Source organism: Nicotiana attenuata, chromosome 7 (assembly GCF_001879085.1).
Source record: "Nicotiana attenuata strain UT chromosome 7, NIATTr2, whole genome shotgun sequence".
NCBI classification, from domain to species: domain Eukaryota; kingdom Viridiplantae; phylum Streptophyta; class Magnoliopsida; order Solanales; family Solanaceae; genus Nicotiana; species Nicotiana attenuata.
The window spans coordinates 75,664,415-75,692,323 of NC_031995.1; the positions used below are offsets into that span (position 1 = coordinate 75,664,415).

General features: G+C 40.2%; 1 protein-coding gene across 1 annotated transcript; it reads left to right on the top strand.

Annotated features, from left to right (window-relative positions):
- On the top strand, positions 21,569-26,309 carry LOC109229321 (putative glucose-6-phosphate 1-epimerase; the record flags this gene model as incomplete). Its single annotated transcript, XM_019394718.1, is given in 5 exon segments — positions 21,569-21,973; positions 23,709-23,783; positions 25,776-25,832; positions 25,916-26,076; positions 26,169-26,309. Coding segments are annotated over 5 exon segments (542 nt in total), but the record flags the coding sequence as incomplete, so codon positions are not given.

Sequence of the window (27,909 nt, forward strand, 5' to 3'; positions counted from 1 at the left end):
CCATGCAAGCGTAAATGAAGTGGCGATCTTTTAGCCATGCAAGGGTAAAAGAAGTGGCGATCTTTCAGCCATGCAAGTGTAAAAGAAGTGGCGATCGTTCAGCCATGCAAATGTAAATGAGGTGGCGATCTTTCAGCCATGCAAATGTAAATAAAGTGGCGATCTTTCAGCCGTGCAGAATGCCAATGAGGTGGCGATCTTTCAGCCACACAAAATGTGAATAAAGTGGCGATCTTTCAGCCATGCAAATGTAAATGAGGTGGCGATCTTTCAGCCATGCAGAATGTAAATAAAGTGGCGATCTTTCAGTCATGCAAATGTAAATAAAGTGGCGATCTTTCAGCTATGCAATATGCAGATGGAGACAACGTTTAGTCTAGGAAGGCAGAATGGTAGCCATATGCATGCAAAAAATGCAGATGGAGACAGTGCTTAGTCTCGAAAGGCAGAATGGTAGCCTTATGCAATGCAGAAAATGCAGATGGAGACAGTGTTTAGTCTCGAAAGGCAGAATGGTAGCCTTATGCAATGCAGAAAATGCAGATGGAGACAATGTTTAGTCTCGGAAGGCAGAATGGTAGCCTTATGCAATGCAAAAATGCAGATGGAGACAGTGTTTAGTCTCGGAAAGCAGAATGGTAGCCTTATGCAATGCAGAAAATGCAGATGGAGACAGTGTTTAGTCTCGGAAGGCAAAATGGTAGCCTTATGCAATGCGAAAATAAAATAAAATGGCAAATGGTAATAGAGTTCTTAGCTGATAGCAGGTTGCGATATTGTGACTCCTGGGGATATCTCGATATAGGGAATATCGTCGGCGTGCGTGGATAGCAAATGCTGGTAAATGCAACAATTCTGAGGGTTGTATTCCTGAACAACGTTCGTCTCGTGAGTGTATAGTATGTCAGATGCTTTCGCAATCCAAGTGTCTGCATCCAAAGAAAAATCGTGAGTTTTGGAGAGGGGAGGTTAGTTCGTATCCCCGCTGGCCTTGCTTGACCTGTTCGGCTTTGATCTAGTGATACGGTATGTCTCATTGGGGTAGCGTTGCTGAACAAAGCGACTTCGATAATGAACAGCATGAATTTGTAAAAAACAAATATGACATAAGTATATATTTAAGAAACAACTTTTAGATGAACCGACGACTGTGACGTGGCTCAAGACATTGCGACCTCTCTTGTTGCAAAATTTTGAGGGTCCTCCTCAAAATTCTACCCCAGTTTAATGAATTGATGCTTTTGATGGCTACTGGCGATGACTGGCTGAAATTACTTCGGAATTTTGAGGGTCCTCCTCAAAATTCTTCCCTAGTTTCCAATTGCGGGGGGGAAAATGAAAATTTTATTGAATTGTAACCGAACCCATAAGGTTGACTACGTATCCCCTCTTAAACGGGAATCAGGTCAGACGTAGTTCAATTACATCATATAGGAAAACATATAGATTACACGTAGTAACGCTTGACTGCATCTAAATTGATTGGTTTCGGCCAAACTTCTCCATCCATTTCAGCAAGTATGAGGGCTCCTCCTGTTAGAACCCGGTGAACCATGTACGGACCTTGCCAGTTGGGAGAGAATTTTCCCTTGGCTTCATCTTGATGCAGGAAGATTTTCTTTAATACCAGCTGTCTCGGTGTGAACTGTCTTGGTTTGACTCTTTTGTTGAAGGCTCTGGACATTCTGTTCTGATAAAGCTGACCATGACATACTGCATTCATTCTTTTCCCATCTATAAGAGCTAGTTGTTCGTAACGACTCTTCACCCATTCTGCGTCGTCGAGCTCAGCTTCTTGTATGATCCTTAAGGAAGGAATTTCTACTTCGACAGGAATGACTGCTTTTGTACCATAAAACAGCATATAGGGGGTTGCCCCAGTTGATGTGCGGACTGTGGTGCGATACCCCAATAAAGCAAATGATAGCTTCTCGTGCCACTGCTTATGCTTCTCTATCATTTTCCTCAGTATCTTTTTGATGTTTTTATTGGCGGCTTCTACGGCTCTGTTCATCTGAGGCCTGTAGGCTGTAGAATTCTTGTCGCTAATCTTGAAGGTTTCACACATACCTTTCATTAGGTCACTGTTGATATTGGAGCCATTATCAGTAATGATTGACTCCGAAATCCGAAATCGATAGACGATACGGTTACGGACAAAGTCTGCCACGACTTTCTTAGTTACTGCTCTGTAAGATGCTGCCTCGACCCATTTGGTTAAATAGTCAATTGCTACTAGGATGAACCTGTGCCCGTTGGAAGCGGCCGGCTCGATTGGTCTAATAACATCCATTCCCCAGGCGGCGAAAGGCCATGTTGAGCTTGTTGCATTAAGCTCATTTGGTGGCACCTTTATCATGCCTGCATGTATCTGGCAGTGGTGGCATTTCCGAACATACTGGATGCAGTCCGTTTCCATAGTCATCCAAAAGTAACCAGCCCGGAGTATCTTCTTGGCTAAAACAAAATTCATATGTGGACCACAGGTCCCAGTGTGAATCTCCTCTAGTAGTCTGGATGCTTCCTTTGCGTCGACACACCTTAATAATCCCAAATCAGGGGTCCTCATGTACAAGATTCCTCCGATGTGAAAGAAGTTGTTGGATAACCTCCGAAGTGTGCGCTTCTGAATAGGATTTCCAAGCCCTAGGTATTCTCCCTTTGCTAAATATTCCTTGATATCATGAAACCAAGGCTTTCCGTCAGCTTCTTCTTCAACGTGGGCACAATAAGCTGGCTGATCATGGATTTCTACTAGAATGGGATCAATGAAGTTTTTGTCTGGATGTTGTATCATGGATGACAGGGTAGCCAATGCATCGACGAACTCATTTTAGATTCTGGGAACATGTTAGAATTCCGTCTTTGTGAACCTCTTCCTCAGTTCTTGCACGTGATGCAGATATGGGAGTATCTTAGAGTTCTTGGTTGCCCATTCTCCTCGTACCTGATGTATAAGCAAATTCGGATCTCCAATCACTAGCAATTCTTGAATGTTCATGTCAATAGCCATCTTGAGCCCTAAGATGCAGGCTTCGTACTCGGCCATGTTGTTAGTGCATGGGAACTTGAGCTTAGCTGACACTGGATAATGCTGACCGATTTCTGATACTAGGACTACTCACACGCCGACTCCTTTGAAAATTGCTGCTCCATCGAAAAACATTCTCCACCCATCATAGGATTCTGCAATGTCTTCTCCTATGAATGATACCTCTTCATCAGGAAAATACGTCTTTAGGGGTTTGTATTCTCCACCCACGGGGTTTTCGGCAAGATGATCTGCTAGTGCATGTCCCTTGATTTCTTTCTGAGTTACGTAGACAATGTCGAATTCACTCAACAGGATTCTCCACTTGGCTAGCTTGCCGGTGGGCATGGGCTTCTGAAAAATGTACTTCAAGGGATCCATCCTTGATATGAGATATGTAGTATAGGCACAGAAGTAGTGCCTCAGCTTCTGGGCCACCCAAGTTAGAGCACAATAGGTGCGCTCCAATAGGGAATACCGGGCCTCGTACGGAGTGAACTTCTTGCTGAGATAGTAAATGGCTTGTTCCTTCCTTCCCGTTTCATCATGTTGCCTCAGGACGCAACCGAAGGCACCATCTAATACTGCAATGTAGAATAGTAAAGGTCTACCCGGCTCGGGCGGGACCAAAACTGGTGGTGTTGATAGGTATTCCTTAATTCTGTCGAAAGCTTTTTGGCAGTCATCCGTCCATTTAGTAGCGGCGTCCTTCTTTAACATCTTAAAGATTGGCTCACAGATAACTGTAGATTGTGCTATGAACCGACTGATGTAGTTGAGTCTCCCCAAGAAACTCATCACGTCCTTCTTGTTCTTTGGCGGTGGCAGTTCTTGGATAGCTTTGACCTTTGATGGATCCAGTTCTATTCCCCGGCGACTCACAATGAACCCAAGTAATTTTCCAGCAGTAACCCCAAATGCACACTTTGCGGGATTCAGTTTCAGGTTGTACCTCCGCAGTCTATTGATGAATTTCCTCAAATCTTCCATGTGATTAGTGGCCTTCTTGGACTTGATGATAACGTCATCTACGTACACCTCGATCTCCTTGTGTATCATATAATGAAAAATGGTAGTCATAGCCCTCATGTAGGTGGCCCCTGCATTCTTTAACCCAAATGGCATCATCTTGTAGAAGTACATTCCCCACGGCGTGATGAAAGCCGTTTTCTCAGCATCTTCTTCATCCATCCAGATCTAATGGTAACCGGCGAAACAATCCACAAATGATTGCAATTCATGCTTGGCGCAATTGTCGATCAGGATGTATATGTTTGGTAAGGGGAAATCGTCTTTCGGACTGGCCCGGTTGAGTTCCCGGTCGTCGACACAGACTCTAACCTTCCCGTCCTTCTTTGGTACTGGCACGATATTGGCTAACCACATTGGGTAATCCACTACCCTGAGGACCTTGGCTTTGACCTGCTTGGTGACTTCTTCCTTGATTTTCAGACTCATATCTGGCTTGAATTTTCTGAGCTTCTGTTTTACCAGTGGACATGTCGGGTCAGTTTGCAGTTTGTGTGCTGATAAGTAGGATTTTAACGTGTTTTATGCCCCTACTTGCCTATGCTTTGAGTATAATTTGATACAAAATAATCCCAAAATGCTCGCAGGTTGTGCTTGATTGCAGGTTTGAGCGACAAAGTGACTAAATTGTCAAAGATCGGCTCAAAACGGAGTGAAACCTGCTCAAGCATCAAAGGCCAAGAAAAGTGAAGGAAAAAGATCCTAGTGCGGACCGCACAAAAGTGCACGCGGCCGCACTAGGAGGTTCAGAGAAGTGCTAGTTCAGGAATCTCAAAATGCGGCCGTGGTTGGATTTACGCGGCCCGCGTTCAGCTCACGCGGCCGCGCCATAATTTTACGCGGACCGCGCCAAGAGATTCAGAGAAGTGAAAGTTGGGGACCAAAGCAAGCCACGCGGCCGCGGTCACATTTACGCGGTCCGCACCAGATCTCATGCGGCCGCGCTACACTTTTACGCAGCCCGCGATCCTCAACTTCAGAGAGACAATCTTCAAGATTTCAAGAGCCCACGCGGCCGCGCTACCTTTTTGCGCGGCCTGCGCTGACCCCGCAGGGGTATTTTTGTCCAAGTTTTTCAGCCACTATAAATAGATCCTTTTTCCATTTTTAATTCAAGTTTTTGTATACGGAAGGCTGCTGAGCTCGTGAGAACATTGGGTTTAGCCATTTTTGGCATTTTTTAACTTCTATTTTTGTATTTCTTCCTTAGTAATCAATTATCTTCATCTATTTCTTTAATTTTTGCATCTAGCATGAGTAGCTAAACTCACTAGCTAGGGTTGTGGCTCAACCCTAGTATGGGTAGTTAATGGGTGCTGCAATCTAAGGCTAGATTGATATTGGGTGTTTGATATTTGGGTTAATTTTAGGTTTTCATTGAGGATTGGTGGTTGCAAACACTGATTCTAGCTTGGTGGGTTTGACTCTTCTTGAGAAAGAGAGTCTATAACCCCAAAATTGACCCAACAAGGAATTGGGATGGACCCATGAGAAATGGTAGTCCCAATTAACGGGTTAAACCTCGAGAGAGTAATTACCCTACTTGAACCCTAGTTGCTTGGTCAAATTAGCCTACCCAATTGGTCTCGAGAGAGTCAATTGGGCAAAATCACTCTCTTTACCGAGAGGTGCGAGAGTGGGTACAATTGAGCAAAGGTTATAGCATAAGCCCCAAATATGTCAATTTACCCTTAGTAGCATCTACCCGTTGATTAACCACCTAGGTAATGCCACGACCCTAGTGCCTTTCTCTATATTAATTACAACTTAGTAATATCTCCATAGCACAATTTAGCTTCGAATATTAGTCTTAAAGTAGAAGATATAAAAATCAAAACCGAAATTGTTAGAAGTGATATTAGAAGCACAACTACAATTCTAGACTAAGCAGATAATACAACTCCCTCTCTAGCTCCATGTGGAAAATCGATCCCGATCCACTATCGGGTAAAAGCTGTTGCGACCCGTTCTTCCTACCTTAGCGTAGTGTTGAGTCGGTAGCGATCATGTGCCACAATAGATGTACTCAGACCAGTCATGTCATCATATGACCAGGCGAAGATGTCCTCATATTCTCTTAGAAACTTGGTGTATTCCTTCTTTTCTGATGATGCTAAGTGAATGCTGATTCGTGTTTCTTTGACATTCTCTTCATCTCCCAGGTTAACAATCTCAGTCTCGTCCAGGTTGGATTTCGGCCTGTTTTCAAAATTCTCGACTTCCTTAACAATCTCTTCCGGTATGTCATCCTCATCTGAGTCTATGTCTGTTTGTTGCGTTGTCTCATTGCATGTCACAGTCATTGGTTCATCAAGACAAGTAATAGTAATGCTGTATAAGTAAAGTAATGAGAGAAAATAATAAGAGTGTTGATTTATAGTGAAAATCGAAATGCTTTGATAAATTCCATAACTGTATTGAACATTGAAGATCTTATTGCAGAAATTTTAAAATGCGAAAGAAAAATTTAACTGGTAAAAAAAAAAGATAGTGCATGATGCTTGTTCAGCCTTGCTACCCCGAAGCTCGCCGGGCTCTGGTGGTCCTGATGGTCCAGTTATTGAGGCATGCTCCTCTGCTCACAGCCTGTATGGAAGGGCCTTCCTCCCCCTCCTCCTCAAAAATGACACAACAACCCATATCATCATCTTCCAGGAACAAATTCCTCACTGCTGCTAGTGCTTCCTCTTCTTCTAACCCATAGATAACTTTGGCTGGTTGGATAGTCTGTTCCAAGCGTGGTATTGGCTGCTCCAATGGATAGTAAGGGTCGCGCCATGTTGGCGACCAGTGGTTGAATTCCTCCCAAGTATACTCATATCCCAATCCAAAGGTGGTGCCATGTTTCTTGAGTTTGATAGGCTTAGCAATTCCTTGGAGGTTCTTGCCAAGTCCCTTGCCAGGTTCGTATCCGCTCCAGTTCAATATGCTTTCAATTTTGTTGTCCCACCATTTGTCTTTATCAACGGTGTTGACCGCTCGATGTGGTGATAAGTCTCCCCGCCTATCTTTCTTCTACCTCCTATTGCCGGGATGGTCTGGCGGCTGTATATGGGATTACTACCGTCGCCGTGAATGATCACCTCTTAATGATTCCACTCAAACTTCACTACCTGATGTAGTGTAGACGCTACGGCCCCAGTGGCATGAATCCATGGTCGTCCCAACAACAGATTGTAAGATGCCGGCACGTCTATTACTTGAAAGTCAACATCAAACCAAGTAGGCCCCATTTGCAAACATAGTCTAATTTCCCCAATGGTGGACCTTTGGGAACTGTCGAAAGCTTTGACGTTGATGGCCCCGTCCTTGATCTCATGCAGTCCCTTTCCCAATGTCCTGAGTGTTACCAACGGACAAATATTGAGGCTGGACCCTCCATCAATCAGGATTCTGGTGATAAAGTAATCTCCACATTGCACGGTGATGTGCAACGCCTTGTTGTGACTCAACCTTTTTGGTGGCAGCTCATCTTCACGAAAAGTGATCTTGTGACTTTCTAATACCTGGCCTACCATGTTAGCCATCTCCCCACCGGTGATGTCGCTCGGTACATACGCCTCACTCAGCACCTTTAACAGGGCATTCTTGTGCGCATCGGAGCTCTGTAGCAAAGCGAGGATAGAAATTTGTGCCGGTGTTTTGTTCAGCTGATCAATGACTGAGTATTCCTTTGCTTGTATCTTTCTCCAAAGATCATCGGGCCCGGTTTCAGTGATGGTTGGTCGACTAGAGGCCTACTTGCTTGACTCAGCCAAATGTTCCGGGGTATAAGCCCTACCAGTTCTCGTCATACCCTGCGCCGCAACAGCTTCTCCGAACATGACCTTACCTTTTCTTCTTGCCTCGGCTGTATAGTCCCAAGGTATGGCATTTGTATGGAATGGTGTTATCGCCGACATTGCCACTGGGATTGGCGTGTCTATCTTTACTCCGAACGGAACATGCACCTTGGGCGGTGAAACTGCAACTTCGAAGGGTGTAGGTGCATTTGCTGGTGACATAAATTCAACCTCAATCGGCGCTGGCGTCTTTGCAGAAGATGGTGCTTCAAACTCAAGTGGCATGGACATATTTATCTCGGCGTCCCCAAAGGGCTGAATCTGGACTACAATCGGATTAAGCGTGACTATTGGCTTCTTTGGATCGTCACCTTCTGTTATCACCTTCCTCTAAGGCGGGTCTAACCTTGGCAGCTTCGGACCTCCAACGAGTAGCATACTCGCGAAATGTTTCTGTGGGCTTCTTCTTCAGATTTTGAATATAGAACACATCTGGTGCATTCTCCGTGTTGAATCTGAACCTGTCCATAAAGTCGGACGCCATGCTTACCCAGTTCGGCCACTTCTTTGGATCCTGTCTAATGTACCAAGACAAAGCATCTCCCTTCAAGCTCCTCATGAAAATCTTCATGCGGATTTTCTTGTCTTTTCCTACTCCAACCAGCTTGTCACGGTATGTTCTCAAATGGACCCTTGGATCCCCTGTACCATCAAACATCTCGAACTTAGGAGGTTTGTACACCTCGGGCAGTTCGACATCGGGTTGTATGCAAAGATCTTCGTAGTTCACCCCTTCAATTCCCTTACTTCCCTCAACGCCTTGAATTCTATCAGTCAATTTCTTCAGTTCTTCAGCCAGGTTCTTGATAAGTAAATCTTTTTCATCAGACTCGGGTGTGCCTGAGATGGGTTAGGTGGATAGTGGCATGGTCTCCACGTATATAGGGGTGTTATGGTGGGTGTGGCAGTGATCATTTGTGGAGTTTTGTGGCACTGGGATGAGCAGCGGGGTATTGTTGGAAGTATGGCAGGTGTTGCAGTGGTGATGAGGAGCGAGATGGTTCTGTTGCTTTGGGAGACTCTGTGGAGGTGTGGGGTTCTGAGCATTTGGGAAATTGATATCTGGTGTAGTGAGGGAAAATGACAGATTCGCCAAATTCCGGACTTGATCAAGTTCTTCCTGAAATTTAGTAGCTTTTGCTCCACTTGGGAGGCATTCTCCTTGGGGACTGAAGAACCATGACTGTGAGTGACCTCTACCCGTTCAGTTGAGTTTTCCTTTCTGGCGTTGTTCAAATCTTCCATCTTTCCTTTTTTCTTGTTTTTGACGGGGCTGAGAGGAGGAGTGGATGGAGGGCCCTTGGATCTTGTGGAATAGGATGATGTTGCCAGAGTGATCGAACTGACATTTGGGGAGGGGAATAAATAAACAAAAGTAAAACAAAAAGGTAACAAGTTAGTGTGGATCATGAAAAAAATGTTGCATATTTAAACACAGTGCAGAATGTAAAGCGTGTCCTAATTTGGGGACCCCTTTGTGCCCGAGGTAGGCCTAGCGACAAGTTGATTTGGAGAACTTGGAATGCTAAATGCCTCATTTTATTAATAAGAAGTGGACGAATCCCAAATCGACACTAAATATCGGGAAATAAAAGTCACTAGCGGCCATTGGCCTTATTAAATTTTATAAAGCAAAATGAAAACTCATATCTATTTGGTCCCAGAAGGACCTTCCCCAGATTCGGCATCCCTGGCTCCATCGAACAGCTTCCCTAACTCGCGCAGTCCCAGCAGTAGGTAGGCCCTGGCTAGATGTCCGCCTATGATCTTGTTGTTAGGTTGGATCTCCAGAAGGGATGGTAGATTTCGGGCGAGAGTTTGATCACTAGAGTGAAGATCTTTCCACCAGCTTAGCAGTCTTGGATGTTGGTGACCATGCCGAATCTAGGGACTTCGTGCCTCATATTTCTGCAAGACAAAATATGGTTAGGCCCTTACCCCACCAGACTCGACTATTTAATACCAACAATTAGCATGATGCATTTTAGTTCTCCAAATAAATGCACAGAACATGATGGTGTCCGTTTGGATTTACGGAAACCCAGTGGACTTTGGACAGGGCTATCTTAAAGGATCATTATGTGGACAACATAATTGATCCGGCTAGGTTTGACCATGATGCATGCACAATTTAAATGGAGTAAGGTTTCTATGGGGTTTTAGACTGGTACCCTTGAGCGGACAACTCAAGGGGGAAAGGCACGGAACCGTCGACTACACCGTTGATCGACTATTTTACTGCAAATACGCCTTTTCCAGATTTAGAGGGTGATAATATTAGAAGAGCGCAATCACTCATTATAAGCATTGCTATAGGATTTGTTTGGCACGAGTGGAATATGATGTCGAGCATGATTATGCAACAATTAAAGGCATGTAGTCATGTATTTGCACGTTAAGAAAGCAGTAAATACAACCGTTTCATAATGTGAAGCAGTAGTAAAGGGAAGCAGAAAAGGAAAGAAACAAAATCAAGTCAGTTTTGCAGTTGAAAAGGAAATTGAATGCTTAAAGAAAATAAACAAATAATTGCGCATAAAGAAGCATAAGTCCACAACAATAGCCTGAAATGGTAAAAGCCTAAAAAATGTCCCCAGCAGAGTCGCCATGATGTCGCGCCCCCTTTTTCTCGCGAAATTGGGTTTATGACATTTGGGAGGACAACTCTTTCCTTTTGGGAATTGGTTTGATTTAAAGAGTCGCCACCTAATGATTAGGGTGCATTAGGACACCAAGGAGATTTGATTTTGAGTAACCAGAGATTGGGTAAGGGCTTGAAATTATTCTAAGGGGAAGGTGTTAGGCACCCCTCAGAATCCACTCGTGTGGTTCCCGGCCAGACTATTATTGTGAATTTGGGTACAATTAGCATATAGACAAATAGGGCTCAAATAAGAGGGGATTTCATCACATAAAGGTTTGAAAGTAAACAAGGTTTGAAAGAATAATTAAAAAAAAAAACTGATTTTAAAAATAAGGAATTAAAATGCTGAAAAGAAAGAAATAAGGGAGAGGGGTCCTAGGTTTATTAATAATATGAATCACCCCACACAATGCCCGGTAATCACTCCTCAATGAGGGGCTACACGTGACATTATCGCGTGGTCATCATATCCATATCTACCCTTCCCACCCCGTTAAGGCATTAAAGCACAAAATGGTCTCGTTTACCTATTGCATGCTACTATCCGTCCCAATCCTATCAGTCCCGGATGCATGAGGACTACTAATCCTAAAGGGAAGGGATGTTAGGCTTATTTGTGGTTTCAAAGGGGAAAAATTCTAAGGCGACATACAAAACACATATAACAAGTTGGGGGAAAGCACATATCAAGCAAAGGCTCAAATATACCCCCTTTGAACAAAGAAGCACGTAATTAGCATGACTTACACATACTGTTTAGGGTCTGACTGAATACTAAACGTGAAAGAACTTAAAAGTTGAGGCAGACTGATTTATTACACAATTCAGATAAGAAGCCCGAATCAGGCCTGCCGGCTGGTTATATTTATTAACAGAACTGACTTAATTTATAAATTTACCCTAAGGCTTGCCTAAGTGTAGGACAAGGATCCTATAGGGATGGTATCTATTGAATTCAGAAAGCAACGAAATAACAGGGTTTGAAGTAAACTGGACACATACTGATTAAAAGAGGAGTCAGATTGTTAAAAGAAAGGCCAGTTTTTAACGAAGATTATAAGTTCTACAGCTAACAGTACCCGTTGTTACTGATTTTAGTTCCATATGTGAATGAAGCAATTCATATTCGATTAGGAGTTCTTAAAGACATGCTTTCTACGCGTAGTTGATTTTGAACATGGTATAAAATGCAGAAGACTCGTTTTAAACTTATGAACATGATATCTAGGTGCTGAATTTTGTTTAAGACCTATGAACATGATATCTAAGTGCAGAAATTGTTTGAGACCTATGAACATGATATCTAAGTGCATAAATTGTTTGAGACCTATGAACATGATATCTAAGTGCAGAAATTGTTTAAGACCTATGAACATGATATCTAAGTGCGATTGAACGTACAGATTTAGATAATCTCATAAGCATTATTTCTATATGAATGTAGTAGTCCTATGATCATGATTTCTATGCGAATGATGGGCATACAGAATTCAGAAGGACCTATAGGCATGATTTCTATGTGCATATGCAGAATTCAAAATTCCTATAGACATGGTATCTACCCTTTTTGCATACATAGTTACCCGTCCCTTTTAACTAACCATCCCTAAGAGTTTATTACAAATTATTACAGCCCGAAATAAGGTAAAATACATCAGAAAAAAATATAAATAAAAGTACAACCAAGGAGAGCCTGATTCAGACTTCATGTCTGAAATATGAGGTAAATCAACTACAAGAGATCATGATCCAAAGCCTTTCTCCCATTTGAGTGTGTCAAAGTTCCCTAAGAGCCTCAAAAGGGACTCCGGGCAATGCTCACACCCACATGTATTATCAGACTGGGGATGAGTGCAGTGTGGAAGGGCCAACCCTCAAGTGTCCAAGTTCAGAGGGAACTCAAAGGGTCCCAAGGCAGGGCTCACAAGAGGGGGGCAGAACTTAAAGACTAAGAAAGTGTGTGCAAGTGCAAAACAGAATGCTAAAGGGGAAAGGGAGAGGGAACAACTACAAGTAAGCACACAAAAGGGGTTCAGGGGAGAGGGGAGATTGCAAAGAGCCTATTGCTTAGGCAAAGGCAGACTTTAGGCATGCCCAGCAATGGAGGGTGCTAGCATACCTATAAGCCTGCTAGAACACATACTATTAGAGGCTAGGATCCCAGGGGATCAAGTCTGACTCATGGACAATAACTTGTAGTATTGCAATGCATCAAACCATAGCTTAAACACATAGGGGGTAGGGGTTTTGGATTCATAGTAGAACAGGCAGAAAGAAATCAGTATGCTAGAGTAAGTGTTGAACTATACAGAAGCAGTAAGTAGACATGGATATAAAGATAGTAAATAAACACATTTTTGTGGTGCTGAAAACCTTAAATAAGGACATACCAGTTTCAAAGTAGCAAATAGAGAAAGCAGGCAGCATAACTTGTAAACAGGCCACAGTACAAGCAATAAGAGAGAATACTTTTTGAGTGTGAGTATCAATTCAGAAAGACTATGAGTGATGGGTCCCTTGTGTTAATGAAAGGGTCGTGTACTTATAGTGTGAAAAACAGGCAGAAATAAGGTAAGAAAACAATTAAGGAACTGGGTATCAATTAAAATCAATCAGTACAAGACTTCCTTTAATTAAGGAATTCGGACTCAAACGGTAATGAGTAATAAAATTGTTTAAGGAAAGAGATCGAACAAGCATCTTGTGCAAAGTAGGCATTTAGGGGTAAATACATAGGAGTTTATTTAAGGGCAGAACTTTGAAATACACGGTTACATAAATAAGGTAAGAAAAATCAATTAGTAGACGGTAAATCAAGGATCAGAGATTTTGTAATCACTCGTCCATGAATGAACCAAGTCAGAAAAGCTGAGGAAAGTTTTAACTTAAATCGAGTCACAGGGAAATCATCAAACAAGGAAGAAATCAATCAAACCTATACAAAAGGATGTCTGAAATTAATCAAAATTGAAAGCCATTTTAGAGGGAAGTTCAGCACATATAAAGAGCATACAAACATGCTAAGCTGAATTTAGGGCAAAGAAAAATGACATGTCATTGCAAAATCAGTAGGTAATTGACTATAGGATCATGGTAGTCACATAGGTCAGCAATGTAGAAGAGAGATAGTATCAAATAGCATACAAAAGGTCCAGTGTAAACCCTTAGAAGAGTTTAGTGGAGAATCAGAATTGCTTAAAGAAACTGAGGTTGAAACAAAGATTTCAAGACTCAGTTGAGCAGCAGATGAAACAAATTCAAAAACTCGAAATAGTTAGGGTTTCTGAAATCAGACAATTTCAAAGATGAAGTCATATCACATAGCCAATATTCTCAAACTCGGATGAATCCCCAAATTCAAGGGTTTTACCATCAATCGAGTGCAGAGATGAGAGGACAAGTAATCAAGGAAAAAGATACTAATCGAAACAGGTTCAGAGGTCTCGGAACTGAGACCTTTAACATGCTCTTTCGGTAGCAGACACTCATGAGAAGCATAGTAAAAGAACAACATGTGAAACACAGTAGAGGAACTCAAAGAAACATAGTAGAAGAACTGATAAGAAACGTAATGGAAGAAACTAATAAGAACGGTAGGAGAAGCATATTAAGAAGCATATGAGAAGAAACTTAACAAGAACACAGTAGGAGATACATGTAAAGAACACAGTAGAGAAACATATAAAGAACACAGTAGAGAAACATATAAAGAACACAGTAGAGAAACATATAAAAATAGTAGAGGAAACTGATAAAAACATGGTAGACGAAACAAGAAACATAGTAGAAGAAACACACAAAGAACACAGTAGAAGAAACATCTAAATACTTCAGAAAAAGAAAACCCTAAATTCGAAAAAGAATAAAGGTTTTGAAAGCAGAACTTCTGAAAGAAATCGTTTAAAGTTTAGGGAAAACACGAATCTAGAACAGATCTAAAGAAAATAGAAGAACCTCAAAAGCTAGGGTTTCAGAGGAACCCAAACGGTGAGGAAGGCTTGGATAGATTTAAGTAGGAGGAGTCGAGGTTAGGCTCGAACAGCCATGGCTTGCCGGAGCAAGGCCGGAGATGGCCATAACACTTGAATCCAACAAAGTCTGGGCGAAGCTCTTCGTGGTCAGGCCATGAAACTTCAGCAAACAAGCGTGTAGGAACCATAGAAGGTCGATAGGTGGTGAGACCACCATGGATTCAAGCCAGGAGGTGGCCGGAGAAGGTGAGTGAGACTCATCGGAACGGAGGGGAAGGGGGAAGGTTCTAGAGAGAACCAGAGATAGAGAGATAGAGATGAGTGAGGAATGAGCGGGGTTCGGGTGTCGTTTGGTTTAATTTGGTAAGAATGGATCTGGACCGTTGATCAAAATTGATCAACGGTCAAGATTTAATCCGGGTTGGGTCGGGTAGATTTAGGATTTGGGCTGGGTCTTTGGGCTGGTTTAATTTGGGTTGGGGTTTGGTTTAATTAGGCTAAATTAAAAAGACAAATCTGGCTATAAGTTAAATAGCCCTTTTTTTCCATTTAATTTATAAAAAGTAATAAACAAATTTCTGAAAATAAATTGAAAGCACTAAAATAATTTATAACATATAATTATCGATTAAAAAATATAAAATCCCATTTTATAAATATGAGACGAATTTAAACCTAAAAATGGCTAATATTGCAATTATGCAATTTTATCCTTAAAACTACTAAATAAATTTGTAAAAATATGAAAAAATATCTTAGCTATATTTTAGTATAAATATGAGAATCCAATAAATGAGTCACCAAAAATGATAAATTTTGGTGACAATTATTGGGTTTTTCTTGATAAAATAGGGCAGTAAATTGATTTAAATTTTTTTGAAAAATTAAGAAAAAATAATGAAACCTTGAGATATGCTTATATATGCATATACAGACCGTTTTGAAGGTATTTTGCATATTTTAAAAAAATACAGGGGAAAATTGGGTATCAACGGTCAGCACATTTCATTCATGTGGCAGTCTCCTATTCTTCCGAGAGGTTAGCTGAGATCTATATTTGGGAGATTGTTCGTCTTCATGGTGTGCCCGTGTCTATCATTTCGGATCGAGGTACGCAATTTACCTCACATTTCTGGAGAGCAGTTCAGCGAGAGTTGGGCACACGGGTTGAGTTGAGCACAACGTTTCATCCTCAGACGGACGGGCAGTCTGAGCGGACCATTCAGATTTTGGAGAATATGCTCCGAGCTTGTGTCATTGACTTTGGAGGCTCGTGGGATCAGTTTTTACCTTTAGCAGAGTTTGCCTACAACAACAGCTACCAGTCGAGTATCCAGATGGCTCCTTATGAGGCCTTGTATGGTAGGCGGTGTCGATCGCCGGTCGGATGGTTTGAGCTGGGAGAGGCTCGGTTGTTTGGTACGGATCTAGTGCATGATGCCTTGGACAAGGTCAGGATCATTCAGGATAGGCTTCGTTCAGCTCAGTCCAGGCAGAAGAGTTACGCCGACTGTAAGGTTCGTGATTTGGCATTCATGGTCGGTGAGCGGGTATTGCTTCGGGTGTCGCCTATGAAGGGCGTGATGAGATTTGGGAAGAAGGGCAAGCTTAGCCCTAGGTTCGTTGGCCCATTTGAGATTCTTGATCGAGTGGGAGAGGTGGCTTACAGGCTTGCGTTGCCGCCGAGTTTATCAGCCGTGCATCCAGTGTTTCATGTGTCCATGCTTCGGAAGTATCACGGCGATCCTTCCCACGTGTTAGATTACAGTATTATCCAGTTGGACAAGGATCTATCCTACGAGGAGGAGCTGGTAGCTATTCTAGACCGGCAGGTTCGTCAGTTGAGATCGAATAGTTTCCCTTCTGTTCGTGTTCAGTGGAGAGGTCTGCCTGCCGAGGCATCGACCTAGGAGTCCGAGTCTGATATGCAGAGGCGTTATCCCCACCTTTTCTCCGACTCAGGTACTTCCTTCTTATGTCCGTTCGAGGACGAATGGTTGTTTTAGAGGTGGAGGATGTGATGACCCAAAAGGTCATCACTTGTTTTAAAAATAAATTCAGTGTTTCGAGGCCTTAAAACCTCCTTTTTATCTCACCTCGATTTGCGTGTGTGGTCCGGACCTATATCCGGAAAGCCTTCTATGTGAAAATATGAGAAATAGAAATTCCTAGAGTTAAAATTTGATTATGGTTGACTTTAGTCAACATTTTTAGAAAACGGACCCGGATCCGTGTTCCGACGATCCCGGGAGGTCCGTAGGAAAATATGGGACTTGGCCGTATGCCCGGCATCGAATTCCGAGGTCCCAAGCCCGAGAAATGAATTTTTAAAGAAAATTGTTTTCTAGAAAATATATGAGTTTTTGGAAATGAAATGTGTTTGAAATTTGATGGTATCGGGCCCGTATTTTAGTTCTAGAGCCCGGTACAGGTTTATTTGTGATTTAAGTTGAGTCTGTGAAATTTGGTAAGAAACGGACTTGAAATGACGTGATTCGGACCTTATTTGAGAAAATTGGAAAATTTTGATGTTCTTAAGTGATTTCATGATTTTGATGCTAAATTCATAGTTTTTGATGTTATTATGGTGATTTGAATGCACGAGCAAGTCCGTATGATGTTTTTAGGTTGGTGTGCATGTTTGGTTTTGAGCCCCGTGGGCTCGGGCAAGTTTTGGATAGGCCACGGAGTGAAATTGGGACTTCGGATGTTGCAGATTTTAATTGGTATATTGCAGGCCTGCAGGCTTCGCATTTGCAAAGCCTGGCTCGCAAATGCGAAAGTTATATCGCAAATGCGAAAGAGACCAGGCCAGCATTACCTCGCAAATGCGAGGTACTCATCGCAAATGCGATGCCTCCAATTGTAGCTAGTCGTCGCAAATGCGACAAATTTATCGCAAAAGCGACTTCGCAAATGCGAGAATAGCAGACTTCTGGGTTCGCAATTGCAAACCCTGGTCGCAATTGCGATACCTGCAACCTGTAAATTCATAACTTAGACGCATTTCAACCATTCTTCGCACTCTTTCAAAACCAAAACACTCTTGGGCGATTTTTCAAAGACAACTTCTCTTCCAAATCGATTGTAAGTCATTTCTAACTTGTTTTTTTTAATCTTTAACATCTTTTCACATGATTTCAACTCAATATCAATGATTTTCATGGGGGAAATTGGGTGTTTTGGGTAGAACCTAGATTTTTCAAATTTTGGGGATTTGGACGTCGATTTGAGGTTCGATTTCAAAACAAATTGTATATTTGAGTTCGTGGGTGAATGGGTAATCGGATTTTGGTTCGAACCTCGAATTTTGACCATGTGGGCCCGGGGTCGATTTTTGACTTTTTGGGAAAAACTTTAGAGAACTTATTTTCGTGCATTAGAATTGATTCAGTTAGCATTTATTGATATAATTAACTTGTGGCTAGATACGGGCGAATCGGTGGTGGAATCAAGAGGTAAAGCCATAGTTAAGGCTTGAATTGTGTTCGAGGCATCGAGGTAAGTGTTTGGTCTAACCTTAGCTTGAGGGATTAGGAGTTGTATCCTATTTGCTATGTGTTATTTGTTGAGTACGACGTATAGGCATGGTAATGAGTATCTATACGTCCGGGTCAAGCATGCCCGTGAGTCTTATATTGAAATCGTTGTGTTCTTAATAATTACTACGAATGCCTAAGTTGTTGATTTTTTTTGTGTTGGGCAAGAATTATGATTATTCCCGTGGAAGTTGCTAATGGTTGAGTAATGGTGCTAGTTGAGGTTTCTTTTGTGAAGTTAGATGTTGGAACAGGTTTGGTTATAGCTGACTCCCTTACCGGGACGTATTTACTTATATTGTCGATTCCCTTGCCGGAATAGTGTTGTTTCCTTATTGTTCCCTTGCCGGGACTTTTTTTTTATGATTGGTGTTGAATTGTATATTGCGATCGGGTTGCACGCCGCAACAATTTTATATTTGGATCGGGTTGCACGCCGCAACAATATTATATTTGGATCGGGTTGCACGTCGCAACAATTATATTTGGATCGGGTTGCACGCCGCAACAAATAATATATTTGGATCGGGTCGCACGCTGCAACAACACTATAATTGGATCAGGTTGCACGCCGCAACAGTGATAAATGATATGGATCGGGTTGCACGCCGCAACAGTATTTTTTATGATTTGGATCGGGTTGCGCGCCGCAACAATAAATGATAAAAGTGGTTGTTGATTGGTTACAGTTTCCTTATTCTTTCTGCCGCAAATTTTAGATTGTTCTTTATGTTTTTCTCCTGAATTACTGTTGGTAAATGATATCCCCCCGTAGCATGTCCCCTTCCCATCCTTAATTGTATATTTCTGTTTTATTTTCCGTTGTATATGATATAACTGCACATGTTTATTTGGTAGTCTGGTCCTAGCCTCGTCACTACTTCGCCGGGGTTAGGCTGGGCATTACCAGCACATGGGGTCGGTTGTGCTGATACTACACTCTGCACAGTGTGTAGATCCCGGAGCAGCAATATTCGGACCTTAGCTTAGGTGGCTGCCTTCAGCCCAGTCAGAGATTTCGAGGTAGTCTGCAGGTGTCCGCAGGCCCTGGCGTCTCCCTCTATCCTTTCATCCTGTTTCATTTACATATTTCAGAAACAATGTATTATTTATCTTTCAAACCTTATTTGTAGTAATTCTATACTGTCTGTGAAGCGTGACACCAGTTCTGGGTAGATTTTGTTTAAGATGTTGTATCGGATATATATTCAAATGGTTTTATTGATTCTTCCGCTTGTTTAAAATTCCGTTGTTTATAAGCTATTGTTTCATAATTGTAAAGGATTAAAATGGGAAAAAGATATTTTGTTCAAACAGTTGGCTTGCCTGCTTTCATTAGTAGGCGTCATCACGACTCCCGAGGGTGAAAAATCCGGGTCGTGACAATAATCTAAAGATACCATGAACAAGAGGCAGCTACAACAGGGACGCAGGTACATCTTCAAATCCAGCTCCCATCGAACACATCAACAACAACAGCCAACATCTGCACGCAAGGTGCAGAAGTGTAGTATGAGTACAACCGACCTCATGTACTCAATAAGTAACAAACCTTACCTTAAGTTGAAACTAGAGACGAGCTGGAACAAAGGACGGGTCCAACACCAATAGCCGACACCAGTTCATAATAACGTAAAGCAAGTAATAAAAGAAATAACTCGGAACTAAAAATGCTCAACTTATTCATAATTCCCAAAAATAGTTTCGTTTTTCAAGTATATCAGTGAAAACACAAATCCTTTACCGAAATCGTCAAACTACGAATAAGTTTGAAAACTGAAGTTTTTCCCCAAAACCGTTCATCAGGTAAATGTTTCATTTCCAGATAACATGAGGAAAGTACATCTCTATTCCTACATGTCAAGATACACGTAAATCATGAATGTCACCAAAACCGGGCAGCAAAAGAAAATACATCTCTATGCATGTATCTCAAGTACGCAAGTCAAATGCAATGCCTCTCAGTGATGAACTCATGTACTCACACTCTCAGAATATTTGAATGGGGTGTTTAAAGTGAAAGGATATGTAACGATCCGACCAGTTGTTTTGAGCTCTAGCGCATCGTTCAGCGGTTTGAAGCCTGGGTAGCTTCGCTTCATGTATTATAACTTGTAGGCGTAGTTGAAATTGAATCTCGGGAAGTTCAGAGTTGATTTAGATGGAAAGTTCTCAATTCGGAAGCTTTAAGTTGGAAGAGTTGACTAATGTTTGACTTTAGAGTAAACGACATCGGAATCGGGATTTGAAGGTCCCAATAGTTTCGTATGATGATTTTGGACTTAGACGTGTGTTCAGGTTGATTCTCAGTTTTTCCACACTTTTCGGTTCTTCGTGGATGAGTTGAAATTTGAGAGGCAGGAAGCTACCGAACGTTAATGGATGTATATGATGTTGAATCCCACTCGCCGGTGTGACTAGAGCAGACATCACCGCCGATAAAGGTACAATGGATAGTGTAGAAGTTATTTTCTCACAGTTTGTGTACGTTAGCAAATCTCACTAAACGTGCGCCGGGAGGAAAAACATGACTTCCACTAATAGCCATATAGGTGGGTAATAAATTATTTAATAAAATTGTTAATGATTGCAGGTCATTAATGCATCAGCAAAGGGTTACTCTCCAACACACTTCAGGCAGGGGATTAAGATTGCTCATCAACTAGCAAAAAGGAGCCTAGGAATGGATAACCAAGTTTTTGGAGCAGCTGAAAAAAGTAATGCTCAGAAGAGTAAAAAAGTTTTTGTTGAACCACCTAGTGATGTAATAGATTTTGTGGAAATTGATAGACTAAAAACTACTACTCATGAAAAGATGTTATGTAATGAAGCTTGCCAACTGTTAGCAAGCTTAGGGAACCAGTGTATCCTTCGTGACGCATCTTATGTTAATCTTCAGGTAAACAATATTATACTCTGACAAAACTGTAATATTTTTTAAATAAAATACACGTCCAAATATAATATTAAATTTTAATATATATTTTTCAACATAACTTCAAAAACTACTATTTTTTTTCAATAGTCATATTTTTTATGTCCGTATTTGGTAAGTTTTTTATTTATAGTAAACGAAATATTTTGGAAGCACTTTTTCCCCAAGTTTGGTTGCAGAGGATGCTGTAGACACATTTGCTCAATTTTTTATTTTTTTTTGGCAAAAAACAATTCATTTCCTCTTTTCTATTTACGACATCCCAAATTACTTGGTATTGTTTTATTAAGTTGTTACATTTTCATAATTTCTTAAAGAAACTTCAGTATTTTAAATTGTGTATTTGAATGATTATGATAATAATATACACTCTGATCTCTCTATAACATTACCCCTATATAATAATCATTTACTATAAAAATTAAATTTTTCAAAATCAAATATTATATTATATTATATTATATATCCTTTATAATAACACTTCACTATATCGGCTAAAATATTTTTGGTTATAGAAATGTTTGATTCTATTTACATAATAGGCGGAGTAGTAAAAATCAAAGAAAAGAAGATTCTCACGGTACCGGACCCCACCTCCCTCGATCAAAAGAGACACCCCCTCCAAAGATAATAATAAAGTTAGAAGAGTGTGTGTGTTTGAGAGGTGGGGTTGTCTTAAACGGAAAGAAGAAGAAAAGAAATTTGGTATATAACAGTAGCAGAAACTGAAAAAGTTTTTGATGGAAATAGACTAGAATAATAAATAAATAAATAAACATAAGAAGGGAAAGAGAAAGAAAGAGAAAAAAGGTACTATATTGTATTTGATCCAGAACTAGAAGGGGTTGTGGAATTGGGTAAAGGCATTTAGGGGATGACGTCTTCTACTAGTAGTGAGAAACAGCCATTAGTGGAGTTAACGAAAGGCGTCAATGGCCTCGAAAAGGTCCTTCTCCGGGAGGTTCGCGGCAGTTCTGCCGAGGTACATCGCCTTTTTTTTAAAATGTCATTTTCGTTTTTTAGTGGGTATGTATAGATTTTGCGAGAGATCTTTTTTTTTTTCTGGGTCATTCTGAATTATCTTATGATTTATTGGATTGTTACTTGTTTTTTGTGTAGATTTTGTGGGCAATTTTTGTTGTTATAAGGAATACATGTTTAATTTCTTGAATCTTAGTGGTTTTTGTGTGGATTTTGTGGGTATCTTTGTTAGCTTTTTATTATCATTTTTTTTTTGGTTTGTTGAAGTTTAGGGGGTAATGTTTTGATATTTGGAGAGATCTTTTATTTTTTCTTGCTCCGTGTAATTGGGTTTCTGGGTTATTTTAAAAAATTATGATTTCTTGAAGTTTAGTGGTTTTATACATAGAATTTCTTTTTGATCTCTTGATGTTCAATGGGTAATATGTGGATTTTGTGGGAGATCTTTCCATTTTCTTTCTTCGTGTAATTTGGTTTCTGTGTTATTTGGGAAAATTTGTTATTTCTTGAATTTTACTGGTTTTATGTGTAATTGGGAATTTTTTTTAAGGAATAAATGTTTTATTTTCTTGAATCTTAGTGGTTTTCGTGTAGATTTTGTGGGTATCTTTGTTAGTTTTTATTGGGTCCCTTTTTTTTTTTTTTTGATTTCTGGAATGGTTTATCTTTAAATTTCTGTGATGTTTTGGTATAGATAGAGATGGGTTTTGTTTTTAAAGTATAGGGTTGGGAATGGGGCCATTAGGGTGAGGATCTGAATCTGTGTAGCAATTCAGTAGAATGTCGATTGTCGTTGTTTGAAATGCTAATATGGTTTATTTGGCATTGCTTTAGTTTTTGCTTGTGTTTGTTTGTGTATACACTGGAGAAACTCACATATTGGGCTTGTTATGTTGAATTGGTTTGAGATGAACATAAAACCTTCAGTTTCTGAAAGTGCATGCATCGGTAGAAACCCATAAAGAATGGATTACACTTAATATAATATCCCCTTTTCTTGGATTTTACTGGGTTGTTGTTGTTGTTGTATAATATCCCCTTTTTCAGCCTGTTGGAGTGGCTGCCGTTTTGAAGTAGTTGACTATTGCGTTTGAGCTTTTGATGATTAAGCAGTGTGGCTTTATTGGAACTTGAAATGAAAATATTTTTTCCAGACCCCACTTGTGGGATTATACTGGGTGGTTGTTGTATTGTTGGATGTACTTTCAAATCAAAACCAAGAGGATTAAACCTCTCAAATCTCTAGGAGAGCGAAAGTGTATTGAAACAGGTGTGTACCCCAAGATATGCTCCGCACTTTCAGGTTTCATTCAGCAACAGCCTTGCTCCTTGTGCCTATTCTTACATTTGTAGTTATTACTGACTCGCATAAGTTTGTGAAGAGTAGTCAGGGAAGGTATATATATACTGTATACGTTAAGCTGGTGAATGGCGTTGCAAGATTTCGCCTGACTTTCCTCCATTTCTTATTACTGACTTGGTGTACAGAGACCTATGTCTTCTGTTTGAATGAATTCTCATTATCAGGTTTTCCTTCTGGGAGAATCTCAAGCAACCTTTTTTTTCTTGGGTGGAGGATTGGGTTTTTTTCCTGTTTACAATATGCAAATTTTTGAAGTTTGCATAAAGCTCTTTTGTGTTCAATGTGTCATTATAATTTTTTCTGCACTCTTTTATATGCTTTTAGCATTTTAGTTTAGTTATCAACATCCCTTCTTAAGTGTCCTCCTTTGCAGGTGTATCTCTATGGCGGTCAGGTGACATCTTGGAAGAATGATCACGGAGAGGAATTGCTCTTCGTTAGTAGTAAGGTAATTTTTCATGTTGTACCTTCTTGATGGAATATTCTGTCAAACAGCTATTACAAAAATGACTTTCCGTTAGTTTCCTATGTATTCTGACTGCTACTTTTGAAATACTTATGGATCAATTTCTAAGGCAAGGTTTTGGTTGGCGGAGGGAAAGCTAATTACAAGAATTTCTGGAATATATTGTTACAGAGAATTTTTTCATCGTCTTCCCATTGAGTGAGTTGAAGAGTTTCCTCACTTCGCTGACCACCTTTGACCTATAATTTGGGCGGACTATCCAACACATGGTTCTATGAGTGCCAAAACATTTAGCTCTTGTGTTGGTTGAACATGCTGAAAAGATCAATTGCTACTGAGACCTAAAACAATACTTAGTAGTTAGTTACCTGCAGCCTGCAGGAGTAAAAGTGTTTTCAAATCTGGAGAATGGAGATTGTCTTGCTTCTTCAACCTTAGTGGAAACATTAGCAAGTTTATTCTGTTTATACAAGTCCTTTCCCCTCTGAATGTTTTGGGAGATTTTAAATAGGGCATGTACGTTAGCAGATCGGGGAACATAAACAGTTGTCTATTCGTTGGAAAAATCACTATACATATTGCTTCTATGTTACTTGGAACCTCCAAAACCTCTTGCCGTGCACCCGTGTCAATCCAATACAAATTGGGTGTGGTGTGGGATATGCATCAGGTTGTCAACTCACCTGGGGTGCAGAGGCTGAAACCATGACCAAGAAATTTAGCTTGGTTGAATTTATTGTTTCGATTTCCTTAGTTACATTTTTTCCCCGATTTGTTAGGTTTTGTGTGTGTATCATATATATGCATGTATTTATGTATATAGCTATGTACTTATACACACAAAAAAAATAATCCTTCTCTCTTAAATCTTCAAGGCTGTAAGCTTAGGTAGTGATGAGATCTGTTCATACGTATGTGTATGTATACACCCATACATACATTGATATGTGTCTGTAATTTGTATGTGTACTATTTATACATACGCACACACGATGATCCTTTTTAGTTATATCCTTAAGGTGGTAAGCTTTGGCAGTTGTGAGAGCTGTCCTTATGTTGGTAAACCTACAATGGATCGGATTAGCCCGTATTATCCGTAGTTTGTGACGCACTTATGTTTGGACCTAATAAATTTGAAGGTAAAGCAGTCAAGCCCTATCTAAGTAAAGTTACTGCCCTTTGGGGATTGAAAGTGGCACTCTATCACAACAAGACAAGTTGATGGACCAAGTTTTGCCTGGGGAGGAATTGTTTTCTTTATGTGTAATGTATAGGTTTATCCACATAAGGTATCTTTGTCATTCACATGAATGTATTAGAATTTGCTGCTACTGTATGAGATATCCTTATGGAATAAAAGAATTTATTTATAGTTGGGTTAGTCCAATGAATTTTCAGTTAAATACTTTTATACACTATACAGTTATTACTCATATCTTAGCACCCAGTACCTGCACTCCTGACTGTATCCCTGGATCTTATAATTTTGCTGATGACATCCGACTTCCATATCTACACCTGTATTGGATACCTCCACCTGTCTTCAATAGATTGTGTTGCTGATAAGTTTCTGATTATAGTGGACTTTGTTATGGACATTAAGTCAAGTCAAATTGTCTTGATTTTTGAATGAGATGGGCGTTGTGTAGAATTTGAATGCCTTCTTTTGTTTCGTTTGTATAACCCCTTTACTTGGGGTAGCATATCCGTGGTGCCCATTCTAGTACAAGTTTTCTATTTACCTAACTAAAAGAGGCGAAAGAAGACGTAAATCTTTGTTATGAAGCACAATTTGAACTTTCTTCTTGATTCCTTTAATGCTGGCTATAGAACCATGTCCTGCCACAGACTTCACCTAGTAAACTGTCATGTAACAATTTAGTTGGGCATGAGCTTTTTTAATTGGTATAATTGGATGAATATGATGATATAGGTTTATAATTGTATTACTTTTAATCTACTACAACTTTGCAGGCCACTTTTAAGCCTCCGAAAGCAATTCGTGGTGGTATTCCTATATGTTTTCCACAGGTATTTGATTTTGAAGCATCTTCTTGACTTTGCTATTTGTTGCTCATTTTGGTAACAAAATATGCTGCTTTCTCTTTGCAAAGTTTGCAAATCGTGGCTCTCTTGAGCCGCATGGATTTGCCCGAAACAGGTTTTGGAGCATTGACAAAGATCCTCCTCCATTTCCAGCAGCTACTTCTTCAAGGACTTTTGTTGACTTGATTCTGAAACCCTCTGAGGAGGACTTGAAGATCTGGCCTCACAGGCATGGATATATACTGTCAATATACATATTAGTCTTTTATTAGGCTTCTTTGTTACTTCTCTCTCCTTACATGGATCAATAATCATTTTTAGTTTTGAGTTCCGGCTGCGGGTAGCTTTAAGTCCCGGTGGAGATTTGATGTTGACGTCTCGAATTAGAAACACCAACACTGATGGAAAGCCTTTCTCATTTACATTTGCGTATCACACCTATTTCTCTGTTTCAGACATCAGGTATGTTTACCAATGTGGTTTATATTTTCTTCTTTGTTTTTCCTCCTAATACTTGTTCCCTTTCAGATTCTGAAAAATTCACAAACTTAATTGCAGGTAAAGTGACTGATATATTACCATGATAACTAGTGTTGGCTTTGTATTTCCATGAAAACTCGTGCTTGGTAATGAAAAAGTTCAGCGGGAATAACTATGGGATTAATTTTACGAGGGAAAACATGATATGGGTAGATTTACTAATTTGAGGTATCTTTTTCTTTCACCTTCACTTATGTTGGAGTTGCAAAGGGGACAGAACGTCTGAGGAGTGATTGCGTGAAATGTCTTTTTATAATAATTATTATCACTCGCACTAATTTTGGTTGATGTAGGTAAATGTGAATATTATATGCTTTTTAGGAGTAAATAAGGATTTTATATATAATATAGAGATGCATCAAGTCAGTGCAGGATTAACAAAAAAGGTTAGCCCCCATATATAACAGATTACTGTTGAAACGAGCTAATGGTTTCTATTGTTGTTTTTTCAATATATTCATATGTCAAATTGCAGCAGAGAGCTAACTGAATTAAGCATCTATACTTCAACATATAACAGGTGTAGCTTTACCCTCAATGAACCTCTGGTCCCATAATATCATGAAACAAACACAAGCTGGAATTGATCTCAATATCTGCATTATTACTTTACACCTATGTTGCTCGGACTCTCCGAAAATATGGCCGGATACGTGTCGGATCCTCCAAAAGTAGTGCATTTTTGAAGGATCCGACACGGGTGCGGCTACATTTTGGAGAGTCCGCGCAACATAGCTTTACACAGTACCTCAATCCGTAAATACTACAAGTACTTTTCTTTACCTTTTCATCAGAAAAATAAATTCCTTCATACCACCTGCTGGCTCATGGAAAGGTTAGCAATCTCAAGGATACCCACTATATTGAGTGAGTCAAACTTGTTCCAGGCAGTTTCCCACATCTTACAATCTCCAGAACTTCTCATTAACAAAAATGAAGTTGGAATTAATTAAGACCAAATCTTCCGCTCTTTGTTCTATTATTTTGTTCTCTTCCCTAATGGACAAAAGCATATGTAGTACAATTTCTATCCTAGCATGATAGATGAAGTAGATGAAGTGAGTTAAAGTAGAAGCTTAGAGACAAACTTTGGAGTGTAGGTGCATAGAGACCGTACATGGCCATCAACTCGTTGGATCTGTCAAATGATTTACTTGCAATACAATCATACTCAAAGAGGCTCCCTTATTTGTTGAAAAATTAGCATATTATATCACTAATTTGGTCAATTCAGAGGTTCTGCAGATTATCTCTTAAAATGCATGCCCCTCCCTGTATCATCTTCTAGTGTTTTCAAAAGTGGAAAGTGCAAAAAAAAAAAAGAGAAGATTACTGGGCTCTAACGGAGAAGCAAGAAGCTAAAAGCATGGTTCTTCCAGATGAAGTGCAGAATTTTCAAAAGCTATAAGAATTACCTAATGACCGATAGATCTTTATTGGTAGATCTGAATGAACGCGTGTGGATATAGTGATGGCGACGGAGAACATGGGGGATATGGTACTAGGAATAGGGAAAGGATAT